Source organism: Dasypus novemcinctus, chromosome 21 (assembly GCF_030445035.2).
Source record: "Dasypus novemcinctus isolate mDasNov1 chromosome 21, mDasNov1.1.hap2, whole genome shotgun sequence".
Lineage (NCBI taxonomy): Eukaryota > Metazoa > Chordata > Mammalia > Cingulata > Dasypodidae > Dasypus > Dasypus novemcinctus.
The window spans coordinates 16,467,599-16,479,782 of record NC_080693.1 but is presented as its reverse complement, the minus strand read 5'-3'; the positions used below and the strand labels follow the sequence as shown (position 1 = coordinate 16,479,782).

Genomic DNA, 12,184 nt, shown 5'->3' with positions numbered 1-12,184 from the left:
AGGTGGCCCATCCTTCCCACTATTCAGTTCCAGAACGTGTCTAATCACCCCAAAAGGAAATCCCACACTCATTAGCAGTCTCTACCCAGTGCCCCCTCTGGCAGCCACTAATCTGTTTTGTGTCTGTATGAACTTGCCTCTTCTCGACACTTCATGGCAATGGAGCCATAGCAGATGAGGTCCTTGGTGGCTCCCTTCTTTCACTCAGCGTGTTTTCAAGGTTCGTCCACGTTGTGGTAGGTATCAGAACTTCTTTCCTTTTTTATGGCTGAAAAACAGTCCACTGTACGGATATGCCACAATTTGTTCATCCACTCATCAGGTGATGGACATTTGGGTTGTTCCCACTTTGGGCCATTAAGAATAGGGTTGCTGTGGACATTTGTATACAAGATTTTTTTGTGGACACGTTTTCTTTCTCTTGGATCTATACCTCAGATGGAATGGCTGGGTATATGTTAACTGTGTGTTTAATCTTTTGAGGGACTGTCAGAACCATTTGTTTTCCTAACTGGCTGCACCATTTTATATTCCCGCCGGCAGTGTGAGAGAATTCCAATGTCCCAACAGCCTCACTAGTACTTTTCTCTAACTCTTTGATACTAGCCATCCCATTAGCAGTGAAGAGGCATCTTATGTGGTTTTGTTTGTCTTTTTTTTTTAATAGTCTGAAACAACTTTATTATTAGAAATGTACATACATCTGTAAATTAAATGTCCTTTACATGCCCTTTGCCTTAGGATGACTGATTTGAAATTATGTCTTGGTAAGGATGTGCTATATTTGTTCCTATATTCTATTTCCCTTATATTCTTGAGCAGTTCTTTAATTTTCTTTATGTAAGCCATTAACATTTTAACTTTTTTTTTTTTTTAAGATTTATTTATTTATTTAATTTCCCCCTTCCCCCGGTTGTCTGTTCTCAGTGTCTATTTGCTGCGTCTTGTTTCTTTGTCCGCTTCTGTTGTCGTCAGCGGCACGGGAAGTGTGGGCGGCGCCATTCCTGGGCAGGCTGCACTCTCTTTTCACGCTGGGCGGCTTTCCTCACGGGCGCACTCCTTGCGCGTGGGGCTCCCCTACGCGGGGGACACCCTTGCGTGGCGCGGCACTCCTTGCGCGCATCAGCACTGCGCATGGCCAGCTCCACACGAGTCAAGGAGGCCCGGGGTTTGAACCGCGGACCTCCCATGTGGTAGGTGGACGCCCTAAGCACTGGGCCAAGTCCGTTTCCCCATTTTAACTATTCATCCCATCTGGGCTTTCACTGTCCTTCAATTTGCCAGAGACGTTGCATTGGTTCTTCCTTTTCACATTCTATTCCTTCCTTTTCTCTTTTCTTCTTGTCATCCTCTACTTGTGCCCTTTGCAGTTCCTTCTGGTGGTTCTCCCTAGCCTTACCTTATATCTGTTGTACTTCCAATAGGATCAGCCTTCCTTCTTCATGTGTACAGTTTATGCCTCCCCATATATAAAGCCAAAATCCATTTACTGATTCTCAGGCAAGGTGCATAAAAATTAAAATCAGATGCCCTTTTGTTGATTAACTTTTTGCTTTCACTCCAGGAGAAACCAATCTTAGGTATTAACTTGTTAGCACGTTCCTAAATATTCAGCCCCAACACATCAATGCCTAGTTTCCTTTTTATTTTTTATTTCAAAATAGTTGACCCCATACATTTCTAGAGCTTGTGCGAGCTTCAGGTATTCCATTAAATAATCTTCCCTTACTGAGCATTCTTCTGTGTTCTTCCTGCCAGATCTGTATTCTTTTTTCCCGTTGTTCTTTTGTCAGTTTGTGTCGTTCCAAAACGCAATGGGGTAGGAGACTATCATTAGCCAGGTAGCCCTGGGTTAGGACTCTGTTTTCATCTCCATAATCTGCTAGGGCAGCATAGGAAGCCAAAAGAACTGCAGTTTCTGGGAGCACATGTAGCTCAAGTGGTTGAGCACCTGTTTCCCATGTACGAGGCCCGGGAATCAATACCTGGTACCGCCTAAAAGACCAAAACAAACAAAAGAAAAAACCAACTCAGCGGTGAGTGTATGTAGCTCAGGGTTGCATGCCGGCTTCCCATGGAGAAGTCCTGGGATCAATCCCTGGTACCTCCCTAAAAAAAAAACACTGCATTTTCTGATGGGCAATGTATTTCATCATTTAAGATGGCTTCATTAACTTGCATGAAGTTATTTCTTGAATTAATTCCTTAGAAATACCGTCAGGAAAGAATTTAGTGCTAAACTTAAACTAGAAAGCATTTTCTTTTTTAACATCATACTGTGTCACCTTTTTGTTGAGTTTAAGCCAACTAAAATAACCTTTGCTGTCCATATACTGCAATCAAAAAAACACAGACCTCAACACAAACCAACTCTTTTCACCACCAAAAAGTTGTTTGCCTGTTGCACCAGGCTGAACAGCGAATCCCAGGTGAGCATCCTTTGTAGTTAACTCCTGTGTTGATTGTTTTCAGCATTTTCCTTCTCTTTTAAAAAATTCTTTACTTCTGTGAATTCTGTGGTCACCTTCTCAAGAAGAACGGCTCCCTCCTGCCTGATGTGATGCAAGACAACGGCAGAGCTGTGGCAGGGAGGGAGAGGTGTGGCTTTTGTCTGTGGTTTTGATTTGAATTCCCTGATAACAAATAATGTTGAGCATCTTTTTATGTTCTTTTTTTTTTAAAGATTTATTTTATTTATTTCTCTCCCCTTCCCCCCCATTATCTGCTCTCTGGGTCCATTCACTGAGTATTCTTCTGTGTCCGCTTGCATTCATGTCATGAGGCACCGGGAAACTGTTTCCTCTTTTTGTTGGCGTCATCTTGACGCGTCAGCTCTCCGTGTGTGTGACATCACTCCTGGGCGGGCTGCGCTTTTTTCACACAGGGAGGCTGTCCTTGCACATGGGGCACCCCTACCCAGGGGACACCCGTGTGTGGCATGGCATTCCTTGCGCATGGAAGCACTGCACATGGGCCAGCTCACCACACCGGTCAGGAGGCCCTGGGTATCGAACCCTGGACCCTCCATATGGTAGGCGGATGCTCTATCAGTTAAGCCACAACCACTTCCTTTCATGTTCTTTTTTTTTTTAAGATTTGTTTTTTTTACTTATTTCTCCCCTCCATCCCCCAGTTGTCTGCTCTCTCTGTCCATTTGCTGTGTGTTCGTCTGTGACAGCTTCTGTCCTTATCAGCTGCACCAGGAATCTGTCTCCCTTTGTTGCATCATCCTGCTGCATCAGCTTTCTGTGTGTGCAGCACCATTCCTGGGCAGGCTGCACTTTCTTTCGCGCTGGGTGGCTCTCCTTACGGGGCGCACTCCTTGCACGTGGGGCTCCCCTACGTGGGGGACACCCCTGCGTGGCACAGCACTCCTTGCACGCATCAGCACTGTGCATGGGCCAGCTGCACACGGGTCAAGGAGGCCCGGGGTTTGAACCGTGGACCTCCCATGTGGTAGGTGGATGCCCCTTCCATTGGGCCACGTCCGCTTCCCCCTTCATGTTCTTATTGGCATTTGTTTCTCTTCTTTGGAGAAATGTCTATTCAGATCCTTTGCCTATTTTTAAATTGTGTTATTTAGCTTTTTATTGTTGAGAGTTATTGAAAGAGTTCTTTATATGTTCTCAATGGAAGACCCTTATCGATTATATTCAATTATATAATTTGCAAATATTTTCTCCCATTCTGTGAGTTGTCTGTTCAATTTTTTGGTAGTTTTTTTGTTTTGTTTTTGAGGTACCAGGGCCAGAGATTGAACTTGAGACGTCATGTGTGGGAAGCTGGTGCTCAACCACTGAGCCACATCAGCTCCCCTGAGTTGGCTTTTTATTTGTTTACTTGTTTGGTTTTTTGTTTTTGTTTTTAGGGGGCATCAGGGACTAAACTTGGGACCTCCCATATGGGAAGCAGATGCTCAACTACTTGAGCCACATCTACTCCCCAGTAGTATCTTTTGACACACAGAAGTTTTATTTTTCTTGAAGTTCACTTATCTGTTTTCCCTTTGGTTGGTTATGCTTTAGATGTCATAGATAAGAAACCACTGTATTATCCTGTGTTTTCTTCTAAATGTTTGCTGTTTTAGTTTTCATATTAGGTCCGATTCATTTGGAGTTACTTTTGTGAGTGGTGTGAGGCAGGGGCTCAACTTTATTCGTTTGCATGTAGCTATCCTGTTGTCCCAACACCATTTGTTGAAAACACTGTTCTTTCCCCATTGAATTGTCTTTGCTCCGTTGTAAAAAAATCAATTGACCATAGATAGATGTACGGATTTCCAGACTCTCAAGTCTATTCCATTGATCTATATGTCTGTCTTTATGCCAGTACCACACAGTCTTGTTTACTGTAGCTTTTTAGGAATTTTTAAAATGGGAAGCATGAGTCTTCCAACTATATTCTTTCTCAAGATGGGTTTTGCTATTCAGGATCTCTTCCATTTTCATATGAATTTCAGGATCAGCTTGTCGGTTTCTGCAAAAAGACAGCTAGCATTTTAGTAGTGACTGTAAAATTTAAACAGATTTTTTACATCTTTATATTAAACTTTTTCCTAGGTATTTTATAGTTGGATGGCAATGTTTTTTCCATTTTCATTTCTGTCACATTATTGCCAATACAGAGAAAAGCTATTGATATTTGTAAAACTGTTATCCAGTTATTTATTAAATTCTCTCATTTATTACAGTAGATTTTATTACAGCTCTTAGGCTTCCAGCTACATAAACACAGCTGTCTCTTCTAATATTTATACCAATCATTTTATTGTCTCACTTCATCTGTTTGACCCTCCAGAACAGGGGTTCTTAACCTTTTTTGTTCCACAGACCCCTTTGCCAGTCAGGTGAAAACCACAGACCCCTTACTAAGTCCACAGTACACTGTGTATTATTTAATAATATATCACACCCAAACCAACACGTTTCCACAAAAATAATGTCTTTTTTGAATTTTCAATTTAAGCTCATGGACCCCTGGTTAGGACGCCAGCTACACAACAACCTTGTTGGGAAACAGGTTTTTATTATATTTATTTTCTTCTCTCCTTTTTTTCTTAAGAGTTGCTGTTAAGAAGAGTGGTTGAATTTTGTGAAGTTATCTTTCAGCATCTACAAATAAAAGAATGTGGTTTTTCTTCTTTAATCTCTTGATGTAATTAATTATGCTGATGGATTTCCCAAAGTGGAACCATTATCGCATTGGGGAATAAACCTAATTGATTATGGAGCAGTAATCCTTTTCTTATTTTTTAGGTTAGGAAGTTAACTGTCTTTCATTAACCTTGCAATAATGCAATCCTGCATTTTATGGGGTTGAAAATGTTTGACCCTAGGAGTCCAAATTTTTGCTAGGAAATCACCTGATTCCTCTTAGATTTTCTATTTTGTTTCCATGGAGTTGTGTATAATCGCTTATAATTTTAAAAATCTTTTTCATATTTGTAGCTGTATATCTATTCTAGTCCCAATAGCTGTATTTTTATTTTCTTTTTCTTCATTACACTTGTCAGGTATTGACTTATTTTATTTGAGTTTTCAAAGGAAACCTGTTATCCTTTCCACTAACTTTTTGTTAGGTTTATTTCATTTATTTTAAATCCCTCTTCCCTATTTTTTTTTTTTGTTTCTATTGTTGATTTTCTTAAATTGAATCACATAGTTCACTTATTTTCCATCTTTTCTAAAAATAAAAGTATTTAAGACTACAAACTACCTGAATACAGTTCCCACATAATTTTGATTACTTTCTAGATAATTTTGATTTCCCCTTTGATCAAGAGGTTATTTAGGAGGGGGTTTCTTGATTTCCCAGAGTTTTTAATGGTTATTTTATTTTTTATTATTTTCTTGTGATCAGTTGTGCAAATAAGCAAAATCTCTACTTTGGTGAATTTACTAAAGATTCCTCAGTGGCCAATAAATAATAGATTCTTGTAAATGCTCTAATACATAAGAAATGAATTTGGATTTCTATCATTATATATAGATTATACATCATATATATATTGTTCAAACGCACTACGGTTTTGCTACCTCAATTTGTCAAAATTCTAAAAGAATATTGGAAAATTTCTTCCATTATAATTGTTTTTTTTTCCTTTATAAAGATGTGCTTCTGGGAGCTTTACTTCTGTGTGTCTGGCTGCTGGTGGTGTTTGCATACTTTCTCATGGAGTGAATCTCTTATTATAAAATATCCTTCTTTGCCCAGTTTAATGCTTTTTGATGTCATGTTCTGCTTGCCTGGATTTATACTGTCACTCTCACTTTCTTTTTGCATGCCAGTCTGATTTATTCATCCCTTTATTTTTAGTCTTTCTTTGTTACTTAGCTGTAGCTAGGTTTTGTTTTCTAACTCAGTTTGATCATCTCTGTTTGGTTAGGGAAATTCAGCCCATTCACGTTTGTTGAAGTACCTGATTTCCGATTTTATTCTTTTGGTTTACTTTCGTTATCTTCTTTTACGTTCTATACTTTGTTACCCTTTCCTTTTTCCCTTACTTTTGCAGGCTTTTAAGATTTTTGGTTGCGTTGTAACATTTAAACAATTTGCCCACACAACTGAAATTGTAAAACTCAAAATTGTCCTAAGAAGCTATGTTAGAAAAGTCAAAAAAGTACATGACAAAAGTAATTAGGACTATAACAATAAAAATGAACAACACATCTAAAGTTTAAAACATTAATATTTACTGTATAATTTCTTTGTATATCCAAGATAAAAGCTAAAACCTTATTTTTGCTAAGAAGAATAACTTTTAATACAGGTGATCTGATAATTTTATTTTTAATATTTATTGATTATTAAATGTTCCACAACAATGAAAGGTGTTGGTGAAGGGGTGATGTGTGGAAATTCTGCACATTATGCATGATTGCTTTATAAGCTCACAACTTCAGGTGATCTATTTTACTTCTAATAAAGATTTATTTATTCCCCCGTTGTCTGCTTTGTTTCCATTCGCTATGTGTTCTCCTGTGTCTGCTTGTCTTCTCTTTAGGTGGCATTGGGAACTGACCCTGGGACCTTCTGGAGTGGGAGAGAGGTGCTTAATCTCTTGGGCCACCTCAGCTCCCCGGTCTGCTGCATCTCGTATTGTCTCTCCTCTGTGTCTCTTTTTGTTGCATCATCTTGCTGCGCCAGCTCTCCGTGCGGGCCAGCACTCTGCGTGAGCCAGCTTGCCTTCAGCAGGAGGCCCTGGGAATTGAACCCTGGACCTCCCATATGGTAGATGGGAGCCCAATCGCTTGAGCCACATTTGCTTCCCTGATTAATTTAAATAGTTAAAATTTCCTAAAATTTTTTCATTATTACTTTAAATACATTTCAACATTTGTTTCCAAGGCAAAAACCACAGTACTGAACCAGTGAAATATTCTTCATGATAAAGCACAAATGAGACTATTTGAAATAGCTAAAATCTCAAATGCAATTTTAGGTACATACTTTGATTTGTGAAAGGCTTACATGAACACAACTTGAAGACACTCAAAAAAGAAAACCAAAGGCAAAAATAAACTTATTTCAATAATCTACTTGAAAAGAGACTAATTCAAAGCAAGTTTAAAAAAAAGAAAAACAATTTAGATGGAAGAATTCACAAAAAGAGGCATTAGGGAGTGGGTGTGGCTCAAGCAGTTGGGTGCTTGACATGTCAGGTCCGGGGTTCAGTCCCTGGTGCCTCCTAAAGATGAGCAGACACAACGAACAGGCAGTGAGCAGGCAGACAAGGGAGCCATCTTGGGGGCTGGGAAGGAAGAAACATTAATCATTGAATGTAATTTTTTGCCCTTCAAATATGGCAATTTTAGATTGCTGTTTGTAGCAGTTTAATATTATTGATGAATTCCAAAAGGAAATATTGGATTACGTTTGTAAACTGTAACTTTTCCTCTGGGCATATGAGATTATATTGCCAGTAGGGCATGGGGAGTCACAGATAAAAGGCATGGCAAAGAACAGAGTTGGGGTTTTTAATTTATTTTTTATTTTTATTTCTCTCCCCTTCCCCACCGCCCCTCCCCACGTTGTCTGCTCTCTGTGTCCATTTGCTATGTGTTCTTCTGTGTCCATTCCCATTCTTGTCAGCAGCACTGGGAATCTGTCTCATTTTTGTTGTGTCATCTTGTTGTGTCAGCTCTCTGTGTGTGCGGCGCCATTCCTGGGCAGGCTGCACCTTTTGTCCCTCAGGGTGGTTCTCCTTACGGGGTGCACTTCTTGCGTGTAGGGCTCCCCTATGTGGGGGACACCCCCGTGTGGCAGGGCACTCCTTGAGCACATCAGTGCTGCACGTGGGCCAGCTCCACACAGGTCAGGAGGCCCTGGGTTTGAACCTTGGACCTCCCATGTAGTAGGTGGATGCCTTAACCATTGGGCCAAGTCCACTTCCCCAGATTTGGGGGTTTTTCATGTTGGAGTTTTGATGTTGGAGTTTAATGCTGAAGCCTTAAGCTGGAGCCCTGGGAAATAAGCTCACAGAGGAAAGAGAAGCAAGACCCTGGAAGGGAGGAACCAAGGAAGCCTGAACCCTCGCAGACGTCGGCAGCCATCTTGCTCCAAAACATGAAAATAGACTTTGGTGAGACAAGTAAGCTTATGCTTTATGGCCTGGTATCTGTAAGCTCCTACCCCAAATAAATACCCTTTATAAAAACCAACCAATTTCTGATATTTTGCATCAGCACCCCTTTTGCTGACTAATACACTGTTCTTTTTGCCTCCTGCTTGCTTCCCATGAAGGATGAAGAGGTAGCTGTAATTGCTGTTTTGTATTTTTTTTTTTAAGATTTATTGTATTTATTTCTCTCCCCTCCCCCACCCTGTTGTCTGCTCTCTGTGTCCACTTGCACCCTTGGCAGCACTGGAAAACTGCGTCTTTTTTGTTGTGTCATCTTGCTGCATCAGCTCTCTGTGTGTGCGGTGCCACTCCTGGGGCGGCTGCGCTTTTTTCACGAGGGGCGGCTCTCCTTGCAGGGCGCACTCCTTGTGTGTGGGGCTCCCCTACGTGGGGGCGCCCCTGCATGGCCCAACACTTCTTGCGTGCCGCAGCTCTGAACATGGGCCGGCTCACTACATGGGTCAGGAGATCATTTGAGCCACATCTGCTTCCCTGCTGTTTTGTATGTATTAGTCCTCTTTGTGCACTCTTATTAAACTGATTCTTGATCAAAGGTTCATTTTGCTGAAAACCTGGGATTTTGCTTTTTGGATCCTGTTTTCTGTAATTTCTTCTAGACCTTTTAGATCTAGATAAAGAATGGAAAAATACCAATTCAAACTTGCTGGCTTCTTTACTCGGCTTGTATTTGTCATTTCTTTCTTTTTTTTTTTTTTTTTTAAAGATTTATTTATTTATTTAATTTCCCCCCCTCCCCTGGTTGTCTGTTCTTGGTGTCTATTTGCTGCGTCTTGTTTCTTTGTCCGCTTCTGTTGTCGTCAGCGGCACGGGAAGTGTGGGCGGCGCCATTCCTGGGCAGGCTGCTCTTTCCTTACACGCTGGGCGGCTTTCCTGACGGGCGCACTCCTTGCGCGTGGGGCTCCCCCACGCGGGGGACACCCTTGCGTGGCACGGCACTCCTTGCGCGCATCAGCACTGCGCACGGCCAGCTCCACACGGGTCAAGGAGGCCCGGGGTTTGAACCGCGGACCTCCCATATGGTAGACGGACGCCCTAACCACTGGGCCAAAGTCCGTTTCCCTGTCATTTCTTATATCCCAGTGGGTTTCAAGTATTTCTTCTTCAGGTAACTCTTCTTGGGAGGATTTTTGTTCCTTACCTGAAGAATGGGAGTTACTTTCCTTCTTTTGTGTCCTTCTGGCTTTCCCAATGAAGATGTCATCACCACTCTCACTATCCTCAGACAAGGGAGACTGTAAATCCTTTCTTCAATGCTATCATCAAATATTCCTTATCTTCGTCATGCAGTTCTTCTCCATCCCTGCTTCCATCAGGTGAGCTACTGGGACCTTTCTTTTCTTTAGTTTGACTTAATGTTTTCATTAAGGGTTCAAGCAGGAAGACAGAATCCTTTTCAGAAGGTTTTTAAGAATTTCAAATGTTTGATGCTTTGAGTCCATGTTCCATTTTTCCCATTTTTTTCTTTTGTATTATTTATTGATTCTTTGCCAATATTTTGGCCTCTTTCTCTTTTTTCTCACTGATAATATTTTAACCTACTTGTATCATCATGTGACCATGAAGTGTCCCTGGAGTGATTTTCTCCTGAAGCCTTTATTGATTTAACTTCAGCAACATTTTGTCATGTATCAGGTTTTGCCAGCAGTTTTTAGCACATCAATTTTTTTCTTCAGAAGAGGGTGTACTGCTACTCTGACAGTTGCCCTTCAGTTGCAATAGAGCCTGGCATTTTGCAGATGCTTTCCAAGTCAAAATCATCACCAAGAGCAGATTTAGTTACTACATTAGATTTCAATTTGTTCATGCCATGGATTTCTTCAAGTAATCGCTGTGCACTTTGGTTTTTTAACAGTGCATCTCAGTACCCTCTCTTGACTTCAGTCTGGTAACACACCTGACAAGTTTTCAGATAACCAAAACTCGGATTCTCTTCACTTCTTTCCTCAGCTTCACAACTCGTTATTAAGGTTCAGAGTGCCCGGTTCAGCCATGCGGGTTGAGGAGGAATTACTGCTTAGGGATCTCAAAAACAAGTCCCGGAAATAACTCCCTGCGCTACGCAGAACCATGTCGCTGAGACCCGGCTGTGTTGCCACGCCCCCTCAACTGCGGCCTCTTCTGCTCAAAACTCATGCAATATGTTCTTAAAAGTGAGGCTATGGGCGGCAGACTTGGCCCCGTGGTTAGGGCATCCGTCTACCACATGGGAGGTCCGCGGTTCAAACCCCGGGTCTCCTTGACCCGTGTGCAGCTGGCCCATGCGCAGTGCTGATGCGCGCAAGGAGTGCCCTGCCACGCAGGGGTGTCCCCATGTAGGGGAGCCCCACACGCAAGGAGTGCACCCCGTAAGGAGAGCCGCCCAGCGCAAAAGAAAGTGCAGCCTGCCTAAGAATGGCACCACCCACACGGAGAGCTGACACAAGAAGACGATGCAACAAGAAAAGAGACCCAGATTCCCATGCCGCTGACAACAACAGAAGCGGACAAAGAAACAAGATGCAGTAAATAGACACAGAGAACAGACAATGGGGGGGAGGGGAGAGAAATAAATAAATAAAAATCTTAAAAAAAAAAAGTGAGGCTATGGAAGCAGATGTGCCTTAAGTGATAGAGCTTCCACCTACCATATGGAAGGACCTGGGTTCGATCTCTGGGGCCTCCTGGTGAAAAAGAAGAGAAAGTGTGCCTGTGCGGAGAGCCAGCCCACGCAGTGAGCGCGAGTGCCCGCTCGGTGATCCAGTACCTGCGGGAGTGCCTGCACGAGTGCCTGCGTGGTGAGCCAGTGCCTGCGCAGGCGAGTCATGCATCAAGATGTTGACGCAACAAAAAGAGAGACAAAGGGAGAGTCAAGGTGAAGCGCAGCAGAAACCAGGAACTGAGGTGGTACAATTGACAGGGAACCTCTCTCCACATCAGGGGTCTCCAGGATCAAATCCTGGTGAATCCTAGAGGAGAGAAAATGAGAAGACAAAAAGAGAAATAGATACAGAAGATCACACAGCAAATGGACACAGATAGCAAAAACAGCAGGGCGGGAAGAGCGGAAAGGGGGGGATTAAAAAAAAAAAGTGATCCTGAAGCTTTCAGGATAAGAATGGAGTGCATGATTTTTAAAACTTCACACTCTAGCAAAAATGTTCGCTCACATAAACTAAAAAGAATTCTTTAAGATTGTAAATGTTCACTGTTTTTAGTTTTTGGGCATATATCCTGGGATATATTTATCTATACACTTATATTTGTGTGTGTGTGTATTCATTTGCCCCAAATGGGATTGTACATATTTCTAATGCTTTTTAAAATTTCACAATATATTGTGGACATTTTTCCTTGGCACTAAATATGAGTGCATCACTTGATTTTTTTCATTTTGTTTATTAGAAATAATACTACAATGAAGTCTGTGTAGACAATTTTATCTTTCTAAATACTGCCTTCCGTCAGAGTAGGAGTCATTTCAAAACTCCTAATATGGATTGGGAATTGCTTTCCAGAAAAGCTGGCTCTGTGTCCATATCTTCCTAGCAGCATGGTAGACGTCAG

At 41.8% G+C, this 12,184-nt stretch overlaps 1 protein-coding gene and 2 pseudogenes across 4 annotated transcripts in view; all 3 read right to left on the bottom strand.

The window, feature by feature from the left end:
• The window catches only part of PIGL (phosphatidylinositol glycan anchor biosynthesis class L), a 116,392-nt gene that overhangs the window by 15,310 nt on the left and 88,898 nt on the right, over positions 1-12,184 (bottom strand). Inside the window, exon 6 of one of the 4 annotated variants that reach the window (XM_058283406.2) lies at positions 6,671-7,750. The exons of the other annotated variants lie outside the window; for them this stretch is intronic. Within the exon in view, the coding sequence (XP_058139389.1) occupies positions 7,688-7,750 (63 nt within the window). The 3' untranslated portion in view covers positions 6,671-7,687. Of the gene's footprint in view, positions 1-6,670; positions 7,751-12,184 lie in introns of those variants that run through there. 4 annotated transcript variants of the gene reach the window in all.
• On the bottom strand, positions 1,134-2,437 carry LOC101440890 (radixin pseudogene; annotated as a pseudogene).
• On the bottom strand, positions 9,314-10,788 carry LOC101426587 (serum response factor-binding protein 1 pseudogene; annotated as a pseudogene).